Source organism: Trachemys scripta, chromosome 18 (genome assembly GCF_013100865.1).
Source record: "Trachemys scripta elegans isolate TJP31775 chromosome 18, CAS_Tse_1.0, whole genome shotgun sequence".
In the NCBI taxonomy this organism is placed as follows: domain Eukaryota; kingdom Metazoa; phylum Chordata; order Testudines; family Emydidae; genus Trachemys; species Trachemys scripta.
The window spans coordinates 8,953,990-8,971,420 of record NC_048315.1 but is presented as its reverse complement, the minus strand read 5'-3'; the positions used below and the strand labels follow the sequence as shown (position 1 = coordinate 8,971,420).

Here is a 17,431-nt window from a genome sequence, read left to right as displayed (position 1 = left end):
AAAACTTGCAAAATGTCCTAGGGATTCAAGTTTTTCCTGTTAGTGATACATGCTGAAGAATAACAGCAAGGTGCAGCAGCATGCAGGAAAGAGCTACATTTTATTGTGTCTATATAATATTAGAGCAGTGGATGCTAAAAAGTAAACGTTCACATTCCTGTTGAGATATCCTATTTCATCATGGAAATAACAATATGAGAGTCAAGATAGGAACATGCAAATTAATGCCCCGGGGAAAAAAATCCAAAACATCCGTACTCAGTGGGAGGCAAGCCCTGGAAAGCAGTAATGCTGAAGGAGACCAGGGGGTTATAGTGGGGAAACTAAATAGATATGAGTCGGTAATGTAATGTAGTTTAAAAAAAACAAAAACACCAGTGTAGTTTAAGGTTGTACAGGCAACAGCATGATGTCACAGAACAGAGGTGGTAGTCCCGCTGAATAAAAGAACTGATGCTCCCACACCTGAAATACTGTTTCACTTCTGACCACATTACTAAAAAGATACTGGTAAATAGAAGTACCAAAAAGAACTACTACCATGTGTTAGGAAAGAGTAAATGATGGAGGAATGGAAGACTTTAATATGTATGCTTTGCTATGTGACAACTAAATGGGAGGAAATAAAGCTGCAGATGTTTGCATGCAGGGGGATAAACAGCGAGCAAGGTGAGGAATTATTAAATGCAGTATATGAGGATATGAGTGAGGGGCAGTAGGATGAAATGTTCAAAGAAAACACAGGTTGAATGTAGGGGAAAATTTCTTGATATATTAGGCAGTAGTTTTGGATTACTAACTTACACATCTAATAAACGTCTTTTCTGCCTCTGTTAGTGATACCAATACAGTGTATAATTTTGCCCTGTTGTGTTCAAATTTCTCTGACACTTTAAAAAATCATCTTTTTGGTTCCATGCTTATTTTTCTATTCTGGATGCAAGGATTGGTAGTCTCTTGCATGCCTTTAGGTCCAGTACTTGCCTCTGTTTTCTGTCTGGCTTCTATTGGCCCAAAACCAGGCGTCAGTTGCACTCAAGAAATCTAGCCTTCCAGTTCTCCTTTCCGCTCACAGCTGTTGTCCATGTTTCTTTGCATTATGATAAATATTAGGTTTGCAGAAGATGAGGCAGTGTCCTGTAAAGCTGGTTACCAAATGAGTAACATTGAAGTGTATTTAAAATCCTACCACTTCATCACTTAGTTTTGACCTCAATGCAGTCTGTCCAGTGTCTTTGAAGAAGTGGACTCCAATTTTTTAGAACAGGTGAAACGCTCTAGTTGATTTAATCATCGAAGAGAGAGTGCTAGGATTGTGTCTTGAGAAAATTGAGCCAGTTTAGGTAGAAAAATCAGTTATCCTCAGGAGAAACTGGCTCATTTCCCAAGTTCTGGCTAAGCCAAGGTGATTTATTTCACTACATAGCTTTGTCCTGAATGGGAGAAGAGTATTAGTTTTTCAGCGTTGTACCTGTCTATGTTGCTTTATCAATAGCACAGCTCAGCCCTAGGGAGGCTTTTATTGTCATTGCAGTCTTGTTGCTGTGTCCTTATTATAGATGTTCATGCTGAGGACAAATAACGAGACTTGGGCAGTGAGAAACAGAAGAATTGGGGTGCAATCATGTTTATGATCGCAAGGTGTTAAAATTATCAACACTATTTTTCAGTAATGGTTACAGTAGACATTAGTTTTAGAAATCCTTGGAAAAATCAGTTTTTTACATTGCAAGATTTTTTATGTTCCTGTCTTAATTTCTTAAATAAGAAGGTGGTTTTAGCTTTGTTTATAAACATGCAGTAATTTTTGGCAGAAGTATTATAAAGCAATGAATAGTCAAGTGTCAAGTTGGTCGACTTTGTTTAAAACAGAAAACTACATGAAGATCTTAGATGGTTTCTCAATAGTGTTACTGTGAGTATTTAAAGGGACATAGTTAAGTTAAAAATCAATTTCTTTCTGAAAATTTTGAGCTGACTATAGGTACAATACAAATAGCACGTAAGAGTCCTATTACAGGAAAAAGCTGAGGGAAAATTTTGTCAGTTTAATTTGTGTATTTGCCAACACTGTTTGTTTCCCTCTATGGTCAGTTAGCAAGATGGAAACCGACAGACAAATGGGAGTAGGAAAAATTAAAGGCATTTAAAAAAACAAAATTCAGGACATGCTGGTCAGCATCTTAATAGAAAGACCTGTCTTGCGGATACCTCTCGTCCCACAATTATGTAACATCTCTGTGACAACTCCAGCAGTTGTTTGCACGTAGTAAAGTGATGTTGGGAAAGTATTTGTGTATCCTTAGCTTCTGTACTGCATTGTGTGTTGTGGTGGTCTTTTCAGGAAAAAAAAAATTGCTGTGTATGCTTTTGCTCTTCATTTCATCACTTCCCATCTGTTTTGTTTCTCTCAACTAGAACCAAGGAACAAGTCAGCTCCCTGCAAACTACTAGCAAGTGTTCTGCCAACCACACTGGTCAATGGGAGACAGTTTGGGAGAAAACTAATTTTTTAAAAACCCCATTCACTTTTTAAAAAAAAAGGGGGGGGCGCATTTGGCAGTGTCTGTTCAATGTGTAAATTTATTACATTATATTAATTTTTTTTAATAATAAATTAGACTATATAAAATGCAGAGCTAGAGGTTAGTCAGAGCATGCTTTTTGGTCACAAGATTGCTTCATCCAATAGCTTAGCTATCAAGAGTGGTTTAGCACTGTAGGAGCTAAAAGATATGATATACCTGGAGTTACTGCTACTGAGAGCAGATTTTTCTCAGTGGTCTTATTGCCTTTATATCAGTTTAAGCATTTCGATTTTTCTGCTAGTGTTGAAGAAAGCAAAAGAGAGAAGCTTCAGCCTATAAGGAATTCTATATCTGATTCTTAAATTTCTTTAAAATGTCCAAAACTGATTTGTATTTCTTGGCTTTATTTTGTGTGGTGGGCTAGTATTTTAAGTGACTTACTAGACCTCCCACCTGCAAGAAAGTTATTCCGTTAAATTTATCACATAGAAAACTCATTCCTCTGAAAGCTCAGTGGTAACTTTAAGCTTTTTTTGGCAGCTGTTGCTTAATACAGAGGATGATCAGGGATGGTCTTGATATTACTTAGTCCTGCCATGAGTGCAGGGGAGGGGGACTGGGTTGGATGACCTCTCAAGGTCCCTTCCAGTCCTAAGATTCTATGATGCATTTTAATTTTTTTAAACTTATTTTCAGAACTTTTCAAATATATACAGTAAATGAGAGGAATACAGAAGGACACGTCAAGTCATCTATTAAGAACATAGGTATACATTACAATTTACATATAGGCCAATACTTTCGTAATTTACCAGTGATTGAATTTTGGGTACCCAATTTCAGATATCTTGAATGGCTGGTGTTCAGAGATGCTCAAAACCTCTGAAAATCACCCCTTAAAGATATTTCAAGTTTGTCACTTACAAATTAAAGCACCCAAAAACCCTAATAACTAAGAATATCTTACCCCAACTCTTAATTGAAATGTTACTTTGTCTCGTCTCTTCACCTTTTATTTCTTATTCATGTTTTGCCTCTACTTGAATGTACTCACCCCATTCTGGCAATCGGGTGGAAGGGAGACTTAGAATTAGCGCAGTGGTTCTCCAACTTTCTCATTCTGTGGACCAGTTTGTAAGTCGCCGCCCTTTAGGTTGTACCTCAACCCCCAAATCTTCCACTGCTTGGGCCTGAGCTGCACAGATTCGTACCGGGTTAGCTAAAGGTGTGATGTTAAACTGGTACAACTTTGTATGTAGATCAGACCTTGGTTTTCAAACTGTTCGGTCCTGTTGACCATTTCATTAGCCCACCCTACCACGTCTTTATGCAACTGTGGATGTGGACTAAGTCTTGCGTTCAAATTAACTGTGCCATATTAGAGGCTCAGCTTGTTGGGGAAGTCAGGTCATTGCTATGTGTCTCTCTCACCTTCTGCTATTATCTCAGGAGAGATGAAAGGAAGCAAGGGGTGAGAGAAATGTTATCCCCAGAATGAAATCAGTAACCCAAGCACACCAGGGTCGGCGATAGAGATGACAACTACGCATGGTCTCTAGAAAGAGGTGAGGTAGCCACAGAAGCTCTAGGATGCACAAGAATTTTATAGTGATCCCATTCAACTAACAAAATCAGCTGTTTTGGTGATGTCCATCTTATCACATCGAATTAATTTAGAGATGACCATTGATTATACAAACAGGTTTTTATTATTATTTTAATAATTAATTTGATTAAGATATTCGCAAATATTAACATTTTTCCATTTCCTGCCTTTGGAAACAAGAGAACTAGGCAAAATCATTGTCTATAAATGTTTTGTGTCTTGTTCTTTTTTCTTGTCGTGGACATTATTCACTTATGTTTTTTCTTTCATTCTGTGTCCGTGAAGCTTCTCTGCCTTGCTCTAAATCAGCAGTTTTCATGCCGCTTCCTCATCCAGGTACCCTCTACTTTCATCATATTTGCACGAGATACTGCTTGATCTGCATTAGAGGTGGGCTTAAGGCATGAGAAGTAATTTACTAAGCTCTTTAAACACAGGAATGACTCCAGACACAGTACTTGTAAGTAAGCGCAAAGCTGTTGCTTTTCTTGTATTATCTTTAGCTCCTTACTTGATACTTAAAACCCAGCAGGTGGGAATGCAAGCCTTGTCCACAGGAATAAGGCAGGTTTGAGAAGAGAATTGGCACCTAGATACTCCAGTGATGGGCACCCAATGAAGATAATCTACCGCAGATATTAGCAAAGAATAAGGGAGAGAGGCCAAAATGTTTCATTTGAGTTTTTATTAATAGGAAATCAGCTTAAACATCAGTTGTATACCATCAGCACTTGCGCACCAAGAGGAGTTGTTTGGAACCAACTTTTCCAGATTAATTATTGAAGGCCACATGCTGCTTTTTTTGAGACAATGTCATTTTGAGGCTTCTGTTCATGTAGGAAGATACAGAAAGAGTTGCAGAGAATGTGTTGTGTGCTCACCCTTATAGACACCTTCCTGTTTTCCTTTATCTTGTGGTTTGCCTGAGCTCTAGGTTGTCTGCACCTGTGTGTGTGGAGCGGCAGGATGAAATAAGCCACAATGGGCAGCCGGAGTCAGAATGTAATTGTTTTGAATTTAGAAAATAATCCTTGTGCCTGTAAAATAGTGGGCCTGATTCTCCACTCTCACTAGTGTAAATGAAAGGAGAATCTAGTGACTGACAGAATGAGAGGCTGATTCTCATCTGAATGAGACAGAAGACAGTTGGAGGCAGTTGATTAAAATGGCTTGGCAAATTTTTATTCATTCAATAAACAGTCACTTTCTTCCTCCTTTATAATTAGGTTAAAAATTATCTGAAATTCCATTAACATTTTTTTCACTGTCACTAATTTTTGCTCTATGCCGCATTTTAACTGCTACCATTAAAATAATTTTCTATGTACAGTGTTCGTTCTATTGCTGAACATTAACACAATTGCTCTTGAATATTTCTGAACATAACACACCCAACACTTTCATTTTGCTGCAGAAATAATGAGGCATAAGCAGTGCAGGAATAATTTTCAGTCAATACACAGTTTCAGTATAAAATTGATATCTGTTACTTGGAAGCAGGTTTGGATTAAAGTGAGATTTCAGCTTCATTGCCTCAAATTAATTATTCTGTTTTAGGATGTTAGTGATGATCACTCTGGACCCAAAGTCCCTTCTGTGTGGAGTGACTTTTCACATTTGCAATATTGTAAGTTATTTGTGTGAAGTTCAGACTAAAATAGTTAGAACTTCTGTTTGCTTTGTTCTAACATAAATCTTTTACACACTAAGTTATTTACAATTAACTTATTGTAGCTAGTCCAATATTGAGAGAATAGGGTTTAAAGCTGTTTAGAAATGTTTATGCATTTGAACATAAATCCCATTTAGTGCTTTCATCCTGACATTCTGTACTGTAAGCTTCATTCCACCTTTACCATATAGAGGTGTACTTGTTTAACTACTGGTCTGCTAAAGGTTTCCTGTCAGTGGGTAGTCAGCACAACCATTTGACACAGGGTGAAGTTTCCTGTTAGGCCCATTTTATGACCTCTATCTTCTGTGGTGCTCACTGTGGAAAATATATTGGTTGGTGCTTTAAAAAATGTCTGGTTTACAAATATTTAAATAACACTTCAACTGGTGTCTTTCATCACTTAAGCAGCTCTTCAAGTGATTGTCCGCATGGTCCCCTTCTAATGTGCTCCACGTGCATAAGGTCGGATTCTTTCGGCCAGGAGTGCTATTAGGGTCACACCTGAACCTTCGATTCCCTGCCACATATCCCCACTGAGGGCATAAAGGGCAGAATGAGCCCAACCATCTATCAGCTCCTTCTTACCAACCATAGCTGCAAGGACAGAATCCCTGCAGTGTTCACTTCTCTGTACACTGTGCTATTTTAGTGATCTTGTGTGTGTGTGTATAAATAAATAAATTATAAATAAATTCATGGAGATGTCCGATCTCCTAGAACTGGAAGGTCATCGAGTCCAGCCCCCTGCCTTCACTAGCAGGACCAAGTACTGATTTTGCCCCAGATCCCTAAGAAGCCCCTTCAAGGATTGAACTCACAACCCTGGGTTTAGCAGGCCAATGCTCAAACCAGTGAGCCATCCCTCCCCATACATATACATATGTTAAAATATTAGTATAGTAATTTTTTACCACCTTGGCTATATATATTTAAGGAAAAAAATACTAGCATTAGAGACTTCCCCGGTACTAGGATTTTGCTTTCATGACTGAAACAAAGTCCCTGAGATTCCAACCATCCCTGCTTTAACATAGATATTCCACTTCGTTAATGACTGGCGCTCAAGATGCCTTTTTTTGTCTTGGAGAGCCATATATAGCTCTGATAGATCCTCAGTCTCACTCGTGCCGCAAGAGGATGCAGAAGATGAGAAAAGCCTTTCTTTGGGGACCTAAGTTAAAGGAGGCATAGCTCTCCTAAAACAACTTAGCCTAGGGTGGTTCACAGCCTAAATCGGGTCATTCTGGTCTCTGAGCATATACAGCAGCAGTCTGTGCTTTGCCCGGTCCGGATATTTGTGCATGTGGTGCTGATGACTCTGGTGCCAGCCCCTGCAATGCATACCCAGCATAGCTTTCTTTAGCTCTGAAGTTATTTTCAGTACCAGCTTATCTTGTGGTGACCGCACAGCTTGAGTCGTCATTACTATCCTCAGCTGTGAGAATGCCCTGTACAGTATCAGCTACCAGTACTATTACAGTACTAGTCTCCTCTTCAGCTCCAGTAGTGGGGGAGACTCATTCACCTTACAGCTCCAGACAGTATAGCGCCTTTCCTTCTCCCCTTCTGAGCACAGTAAGGAGCTATCGCACGCCCACCCACTCAACTTGGTCCCATTCATGTGACTCCTACTTGCTTGACAGAGCGCCATCACTGTAGGCATAGATCTTTGGGAGATCAACATTTGCAGACTTGATTAATAATTTTCCTGTCTGAGTCATTTTTGGGGCCCTCTGCTAGGGAATTTCTCAGTAAATCGTGGTACCTTGTTCCAATTACTTTCACGTATCAGTTCAGCTAGTGCACAGAAAATCACTCCGATTCCAAATGGGAGCATCTCACTATCCGTACAGAGTCTTGGCCTTTAGTCTTTCAGCAGCACCAAGAGTATTGTTTGGCAGTCATAGCAGCTTACCTAAGGATCCAGGCATAGCCATACCTTGACAGTTGGCTCATTCAAGGATGATCACAGTAGCAGGTGAACAATTCCATTCCCTAAACCTACAACTTTTCACCACACCACTTTGTTAGGATCAACAAAGAAAAGTCAATGCTGTTACCAACACAGAGAATAGTTTTCATTAGGGCAGTGCTAGATTCCACATCATCAAGGGCTTATCTGCCACAGGAGAGTTTCAAGACCTTAACAGATCTCATCAGTCAGCTGCAGGCTCACCCACACACATCAGATGTCACTGCTGGCTGGTGACCAGCAAGTGGAATCTGTGGACAATCAATCAGAGATCAGTTACTAACTTTACAATAGCTGTAGTTCTTTAAGAAGTGTTGGCCACATGGGTTCCATGACCTTCCCTGGATAGTGTATTGGCAAAAGAGCTGATTGACAGCTGAGCTCTCTCTGCCCATTAGTTCCTTGAGTGTCAGAGCATAGGTCATCTAGGGCATAGGAACAGCCTAACTGGTACTTCGGGCTAAGAATCCAATCTTGTGTGCATGGACACGTGTGCACTAGAAGGGGAATTCATGTGGACCGTACATCTTGTAGAGCCACAATTAGAGTAAGATAAGTAAGTAACTGGGTTTTTTTAAATTGTATCCAGTGTCCTAAGAACTCTCATTCAAGTTAATTTAAACCCTGAGAGTTCAGATCTGAAGTTTGAAAGGAGGGCAAAGCAAGTTATTTTCATATTACACTGACAGTGTATGCTTAAATATACAAAATGACATGCTTCAACAGAGAAGCAAGAAATGGAGCATTAGAAATAATTGTTCCCATTTATAGCAGAGGTCTGTGATTGTAGGAGCTATACAATGGGAGTATAGTGCGGCAAACCACTGCAGCCATCACTCTGAATTTATCTCCCAGTGGCATTCATCTGCTGATATTTGTTTGAATTTTATACCAGCTTTTTAAAAATTGAAAAAATATCCCTTGATTCAATTGCATTTGAACTGCTTTTGTAATGTTGCTGTCTGGTTTATAGCCATTTATATGTAAGGGGCACTTTGATTTTGTAAAGTAGCAGCATCTGTTTACATCCTTCTGCTTCTCTGGCATGCAGACTTGATAGTGTTAACATTATTTCAGTGCACTTGTTATTATGTGACGCACCTCTAATAACAATGTATGACGTCTGTGGTTATTTCTGCCCAGTTGATAGAACAGTTTTTTGAGTCTTTTGTGGGGAAATTAGAATTTGTGAAAGGTGCTGAATTGGTCGCCTTAGGGTGAAATCCTATGGCTGTTCAACAGTGCAATATGGCCAGTGGCAATGCAAGTTACATTCCAGTTACACTACCGTGGTGCCTTATTCCTAATCTGGAGGGCCAACTTTCAGGGGTAAGGAAACACTTCCCTCACCAAGACCCATGGTCTCTGCTGACACTTCAACAAGCCCAGTGCATGTAGTGTATGTGAAGGCGATATCTGTCCGCAGGGAATTGGACTGAAGCCAGTCATTTCACATAGGCTACCAACCAGAGCACAGGAATCGAGCCAGCAACCGGTCACTGAAAAAGCTCTCTTCTATTACCAATCCCCTGAACCATCTAGTCCCCTGTGATCCTAGCGTTACTGTGCAAACCCCATTTTTATCCAAGGGAATTTTCAGTACCATTTCTCCTGGATGTGTAGTAGATGTACATTTAATATTACAAATGAATATACATCAACAGGTATATCCTGTCAGCAGTGAACAAGACTATTAAAATGCAAATCTAATTACACACAGTTGAATTTTCTGGGGGTTTGCATACTGTTTATACTACCCAGTACATGACAGGGAACGTGATGCAGATGAGATGTTATAAAAAGTAAGTCTATCTGTGCTTAGCAGGTGTTTTTTAAATAATTCAGCCATTTTTTTAATTGACATGATTAGTACGCTAAACAAACCACATGAATCAGGCAACTCAACATTCTTCAGCATAGTTCCGATCAGAAGCATCTGAAAATTTTTAAATTTTCATTTTTAAAAGTATGTTCTGTCTGCTGCCAAGCTGTAGGCCAAATCTCAGTACAATGTGATTTTAAAGCTGCCAACCTTTGGCTCCCTGTGAAATGTTTATAATAAAAATATCAGAAATCCCTTAACTTGGGCAATGCTATCTGACTAGCACTGTAAGAAAGACTTAATATAGGCCAGTGTTGCTCATACCCCAGGCCTACTGCTCAGACTTTGAATTTGTAAATATACACACCTGTTCTTCTTTTCCAGGGAAATTTCTGGCCCATGACAGGAGGAGAGTATAATCCTTCGTTTACATATCAAATCATGACTGAATCATTTGATTAAACTTCAATTTGCATCAGTTGTGCACTGTCCTATATAGCACCCACCTATATGCCCGATGATTCCAGTCTTACTGTCCAAACCCCATTTTCTAGCTGGGGCACTAAAACTGAGCAATATTCCATGCCACAGTTCTACAGCCGATCTCTGTAATACTCCTGGTATCAATACAATTACTTAAAACAGAGTAGGCTGAATTAGAGAAAGAAATAGTGTAATGGCGGGAGGATGGTATTGCTGAAAGTATGACAGACCTTCGACCTAAATAAGAACTGTTTTGTGTTCAAAAGGCCTTTATGTATATTCCAGTACCATCTAGAAGCCCCAGTGTGCTACCTTCACATGGAAGGATACAGTTCCTGAAAAGCTTACAATCTAAATGGACTAGACAGAGTTAAGTATTGTCCCCATTTTACAGATGGGGAACTGAGGCACAAACAAATTGATTGACTTTCCCAGCAAAGCCAGACACTGAACCCAGATCTTCTGAGTCTTAGTCCACTGGTTTAACCTGAAGACCATCCTTATACCACTAAAATATCCTTTTATTCAAACCCAACAAAAAAAAAAAGTCAATTTCGTACTACAGTGAAATTAGGCTTCCACTGTAACCCATCAAAATTTAGAGGCTGATTCAGGGGCAAACAGTTTTGTAGGCATTGTGATTCAGTTCATACACGAGAAATTTGAAAGAGGAAGTAACTTTAAATGATTGAAGTACAAGAGGCTGCATATGGCTTCAGCTAAAGGCAGAAGAGCATGGTACTACCGTGCATAGATGTTGATATCTCTGAATATGTACTCACTAATATAGATAAATCTGAAACAGCACTTAGATATTAGCATTCCCCTCCAAAACTCATAAGATGTGAGCCTCGTATGCAGGGATTAGGATACTTGTGTGTGCACTGTTTAAATCACACTGGTCATAAAGTTTTTATTTTTTAATTGAAAATCTGTGGATACTTAAGATAACACAAGTGCAGATGTGCATTCCTACACCTGTACTCAAAGACGTCTTCCTGTTTAGAAAACAAGGATTTATTGGACTCGGTGAATGGTTTATATGCCTACATATGCCCTTTAGGGTGTGGTGAAAGCACAATAGAATAAAACATTCCAGCAAGTTTCCAGAGGCCTAATTAGCTAATTTCTTCTCTTTTAAGCTTGGAGGTAGATTTAAGAAACACACACCAAATACAGGAAATAGTTTTTGTTATAAACAATAGTTTCACAAGTCACAATTTTTCTATTTGATTTTGATAAGTTAGCATATGCAGCTTTTGTATATTTTTACGTATATATAGTATAGCATGACAGTTCAGTACCTGGATACAGTCTTTATACAAAAAGAACAGGAGTACTTGTGGCACCTTAGAGACTCACAAATTTATTTGAGCGTAAGCTTTCGTGGGCTAATTTGTTAGTCTCTAAGGTACCACAAGTAGTCCTGATACAGACTAACACGGCTGCTACTCTGAAACCAGTCTTTATACATCCTCTTCTCAGTTCTTAATGAAAATATCAGATGCTGAAAAAGTTTTTTCATATTTCACACAACTGCATCAAGTCTGTCTCTAGATAGTCATCTATCTAGAGTTTGAGACATCAGTAAGTTATAAATAAGTTATAAATATTTTTGAAATAAGTAACTTCCTACAGATTCCTTACCAGAATGGAAGTGTTTAAACTTTTACTGCAGAATACTCACAGCTAAGGGTGGTTATTCTGTGAGATGCTGTATTTCTGAACACTACCTGTAAAAAGTGTTAAAACACCCCTATAATCTGTCTTGGAAACTCAGAATTTCACCTCCCCTGCAGGGTTTTTTATAAACTAACTCAGTGGTGTTCATTAGAGTTCACCCTGCAGGTCATATGGAATTTTAAGTTGCCAGAACTGTATACATGTAAATTGCTGTTAAACTTCTTTCTGTTTTTACTGCTTAATTAAGCCGTATAAAAATCTTTGATTCCCCTCCTCCTTCTCCCCCTTATAATATTTATATTAAATTAAGGGGCTTTTGACTGAGAGGTATGACTCGGCTCTGCAGGTGGAATACAAATGAACTCATTATATGATGGCAATTCTAAAAGATGGTAATGTAAACGTTGTCCTGCTTGCTGTTAGTGTTTGACATTTTACACAGAAGACCAGAAGTGAAGGGAAGGAGGCTGTTATGAAATGGAGCTAAGATTGAAATAGTAGACTCCTCTTGACTGTCTCATATATCTAAGAAGCCTGTGGCCCTGCTAGTGTTATTTGATTGGCTCGGTATTTGCAATGTTAATTTTGCTCAGTTCAGCTTGATTAGAGTGTATGGAGAGGTGAGAGGTGTGAGCAATTGTAGATGATTGGAAGGTGACCTCTGCTGGAGAGTTATGGTAAGGTTTGTGTTGAAGATGCTTTTTCTGTGGTAATTACCGTTCAGTAAAGGCCTGCTGCTTCTAGCTTCACCTGCAGTAATTCTTATTTCTCTTACCTTCTTTTTCTGCAACTTTGTTATTCTAAGTATAAAGAATGTCTCATTTTTTTCTGTCAATAAAATTCTTAAATGCCTTCTTGGTGACCACTTTAATTGAGGACAAATCTGCCTTTAAAATATTAAATTACAAGATAAATGGAACTGAGAATCTTATCCTCAGGAACGTAATGTTGTGTCCCCTTTATTTCCCATCAGGAATTGACAAGGAGAATGTCGAACTCTCCCCCACCACAGGACACTCCAACAGCGGAAGGACACGCCATGGGTCCGCAAGTCAAGTGCAAAAGCAGCGAAGCGCTGGCAGTTTCAAACGTCACAGCTCTAAAAAGATTGTGTGAAGCTTTTTTTTTTTTTTTAAAAACTGACTTATGTACATGGGCTTCACTAGTGCCCCTCCACCGGTTGTGATGCTGCACTTAATTCTTAACGTTCCCATCCCACCAGCCATGTTGCCAGATGATCAACTCTTAAAACATTGCCTGAATTTTAATGCCTTCTTTTCTTTTCTTCTGTTTTTTGGTTTAAGCCAGTATTTCAGAACCATTCAGCGGAACCATTTGTAGATCCTGAAGAACTTCGTAGATGAATGAAGTACGGAATTCTTTAACAGTGCAGTACAGTAGCTGTCCAAATATGAAAGCCATTTCTCATAGACCGTTTTACCTTGCTTCTGTTATATGCCTTGTTTGTTTCTTCTTTAAAGGAAAGTGTTAATGTTTAATCCTATTTTGCACACTTTTCAAGTTAATGGCTTTATGAGCCGGGGAAGTACTATAATCCTTGTTAATTCAAACCCTTCAGATTTTTAGCTGTGGACTTTTTTTTACCATACTTAAAAGCAACCTTGAAATTAGCCACAGTGCAGTAAACCTAACCAGAGATGATTGATAAATTAAATCTTTAATAATTAGCAATAAATTTAAGAGGAGGAGGAGGAGGCCACTTGTCTCTTCATTTGCCAGAAAGTAGCTTCATATATTTGGAACTGTGTATGGACCAGACTGGACAAACTGACTTTTTTTACAAAGCAAATTTTATTTTTTGCTGAACTTTGACTGCACTAAAAGAAATGGATGTATAGAGAAAAGCAAATCATCAAGAACTGACTATTAATTATGCTCTCTTAGCAGCTGCTTGGAAAATGTATTACTTTTTTTGTTACCACATACCCTCTATGTTACTTTTGCCCTTTCCACCAATGTTATGCACCTTCAAGAAATTCCTGGCAGAATAACTATTTGGGAAAGTTGTATGAAGTAACTTTCAACTCACTCAGAATTTTGTTTAGCAAAGCTGCTTGTGTGCTGCCTAAGCAGTGATACAAAATCATTAATGTTCACGTCAATGCAAAATGGTACATGAATTTAAAAATAACTGACATTTTTGTCAAAGACAGGTTTCGTATGAATGTTTGCAATGCAGTTTTTGCTATCAGCGTAGACATTTCTCTCAAATTTGTCTAGCAGAATTTTCAATTTTTTTTAAACTTGCAAAAATTGTGTTTGGGGTTTATAAGAAGTAAACTGAAATTGCTTTCTATCACTGTGAAAGACTCATCAACTTACAGTAGTATATTAACAATGGATGACTGTGATAATATGCTGCTATGTTGAATGATATGTAATGAAGTAGCACTACGTGCTGCAAATACTATATGGACTAAAAATGTGCATAACATTTTGATTTCAGAGGTAAATATAAATTCTGACAATAGAGGGCATGTCATCTGGGTGCTCATTTTAGGGCTAAATATATCTACTGTTAATGCCAGGTGGTCCCTGTTGTATGTTAGGATTTAGCAATTTATGAATGGCTTGAAAGAAAAAAGTATATAGTATTTTTAAAAAAAAAATCCCCTCCCATAGTGTGATTTCAGTAGTGGCTTTCAGTAAATCAAACTCCACAGCTAAATTAATAGAGAATGGTACAACTAAGTGTTCAAATTTTATTGATATAGCACATTATTCACATTTATTCACACAGTAACAGTGTAACATGTTTATGTAAATAAAAATTTGCCTTTATTGTATTGATTCAGAAAATAACAATTTAATTTTTTTAATTTGTTTACAGTCCTGGAAAAACTATGAACACAAACTTAATATGCAAATAGTTTGCCAAAATAAGAGGAAAACTTAGAATTAGTAGTTATCTTGAAATAGATATGTTGGAAAATATTGAAGACTTGTGCAATTAACCAAACTTTTTTTATTCTTGATCATGTAGGAGCTGCAGTAGAAACTTAATTATTAAAATTCTACAAAAGCTATGTATGAAATGGGTTCTGAGGAAAGAATTGAATTTAGGAATAGAGCAATGACCAATGCCAGGTACTAAGCTGCTATGCATTCATAACCTTGGATATCACAGATAAAATCTCTTCCATCTAGTACATCCAATTGTGTAGTAGTCAGTTTCAAAATCTGTCAGTTTAAAACCTTGATCATATTGAATCAAGCTAATTCCAGCCCTGTCAGTTTTCTCAGTGTTCAGTTTTGTTAAAGATAATGAATCCTAAACAAAACTCACTAATACATTTTTTTCTCACCATAAGGCGGGGAAATTTTTTTAGGGTAATATGCTGTTAGAAAATAGAAGCTTTTAGCTCTTTCAGTTTCCCTGGTGAGCTAATTTTCAAAAATATTGCATTTTTCATGTTTATTACCAAATCAGTTTGGGTTGGGTTGAGTGTATTTAAAACTACCTTTTCCAGAGTTCTGAGATTGCCTGAAGAAATTGGAATTCATAAAAACTATGTGCATTTGAAATGTGTATGTTGTGAAATCAAAATACAGTGATCAAAATTATCCTTAGTGTGAGAACCGCAGGAGTCACTCAATACCCGCTTGACCCAAACTGATTCCATGTAAAATAGGCAATAAAAAGTAACTCACCTTAGTAAAATGTCCTTGGGTGGGAGGGATTGTCTTAACATTTCTACCATTAAGTTGGGTCAGAAGATCTGAACCGTCTAGAGCAGGGGTGCCAAACTCATTTGGAGGAGAAGGCTGTATTCTATGGTTTATTCTAGTCTGTGGGCCAGCGTATAAATTCAGGACCATATATATACTCCCCACATTGTACAGTGGAACAGCCACCAATGTTGGTCGGAGGGTTGCAAAGAGATCAAGAGAAGAACGTGGTCTTTATATAGTGACTAACCATCTAGTGATAAGTTTTGTTCAGTGCCTTATCGTCACATTCTTCACTCAGAAAATCTGCTCCCCAGTAGACCCACTGCTATTTTTGTCTTTTTCTTTCTCATCTTCTTTCTTAATTCCTTATTCTCCTTTCTTGGTTTTTTTCCTCCTTTCCTTGTCTGAGTCTTCTGCCCTTTTCTCTGCCTTTCTTTCCCTGCGGCAACTGCCACTTCCCAATACAGTGTGCTTCACTCCCTCCCCCTGGCACCTATTCCTTTTACTAAAATGGTCAGTGATTAAATAGTTAATATTGAGCCTGAAGTATCACCACTGGGCTTTTGGTACTCCAGTCCAATTAACAGGGAACAGAGGAGTTCACACCTCTGAGTCATTGTTTCAGACAGCTGCAAACTCAGCAGCCATCACTGCATTGGTTACACTCTGTTCACTTTTTAAGGTGATCTCTGCAGCCATGGGCCCTAGATACTTTGATTTACAGGAAAGCTTAGATTTTGGAGACTCTGATTTTGACATGCGGACCACATAAATACATCACGGGGACCGTATGTTTGACACCCCTGTTTTAGAGCATGTTTATCCATTATGCATTAACCACATTAAGTACTGTAAAGAAGATTGACATTTTATTGTTTGTGTTTGTATTTTCCCTGACTTAAAGTTAACTCGGTAGTATTTTAATAGTGCATAACCTACCTGTTAATTATACCAATGCTTCTGCTTTAATGTGCATGCAATTTATTTTCCATGAAAGGAAACATTTCAAATAAGTATTGTGGACTGAGCATTTGGGAAAGTGCCAGTGCTCTATTCCTAATTGGTTTGTAGCTTTTAGGGCTTTTTCTGTTTCATCCTAAGGTTAATATTTTTCAGATGTAATGAAGCACGTTTTAATGTTATGCAACAGACTTACCACAGAGAGTCACTTTTAGTGTTGGCCACACAATTTTTTTTAATGCAGTATATTCACCTGTAAATAGATTTTGTGTAAAATTTGACAAAGTATATTTACTACACTGTAAATACATGTGACAATATATTGTATTATTTTGCTTTTTTGTAAAGCAGTTAGTTGCTGTATATGTATAACATACAAATTTGATTATTCTAGTGTTAGTTATTGTTAACTACGACTTCTCCTTCCTGCTGGTGCGTTATGTCATTTAAAGAAGAAAAAATGCTATGTACTATAAACTTACACTGTGTATGATAACTTACTGTTTCCATTTGGGCCTCAACTTTTAAAATGTTTCCTTGATTTACAATCCTGTTAATATTGTAAGCAAGTGTGCGGCAGCCGGTGAGAATCCTGCTGACTCGAACACAGTTGGTAACTTGTAGGTAAAACTGTAGAAATCATGGTTTCAAATAATTGTTGTTCACCCTATTTTCCCCTCATGTATGTACTTCCCTTTTTTTGAAGTAAAATGTAAATTCAACCTGCTTTGAGTTGTTTGGGGGTCATTGGCTGCTAGGTTTCAAGGCTGACCTTTTAATTCTCTTATCCTTTGCTTGTCACTTGGGGTACAGGGATTTGTTTTATTCTTTTGGAAACTAGGAGTGGGTCTGAACCAAGAACCTAATCCAAAACTCATCAAGGTCAGGAGGATTCTTCTACTAACTTCAATGGGGAAGTCCACATTCGTGTTTAAAGCTGGTGGTGTGGATTTGTGCCTGTGAATATTGCTGAATGCTTTTTCTCCATAATTGTTTATTTCTAGATCAT

The 17,431-nt window shown here is 38.0% G+C and overlaps 1 protein-coding gene across 3 annotated transcripts in view; it reads left to right on the top strand.

Annotated features, from left to right (window-relative positions):
• The window catches only part of NF1 (neurofibromin 1), a 169,183-nt gene extending 152,034 nt beyond the window's left edge, over positions 1-17,149 (top strand). For 2 of the 3 annotated variants that reach the window (XM_034752562.1, XM_034752561.1), the window contains one exon: positions 12,743-17,149. In XM_034752562.1, coding sequence (XP_034608453.1) covers positions 12,743-12,885 — 143 coding nt within the window. In that variant the 3' untranslated portion in view covers positions 12,886-17,149. Of the gene's footprint in view, positions 1-3,224; positions 3,296-12,742 lie in introns of all 3 variants that reach the window. The other variant, XM_034752563.1, reaches the window with a different exon arrangement.
• Positions 17,150-17,431: the final 282 nt, after the last annotated feature.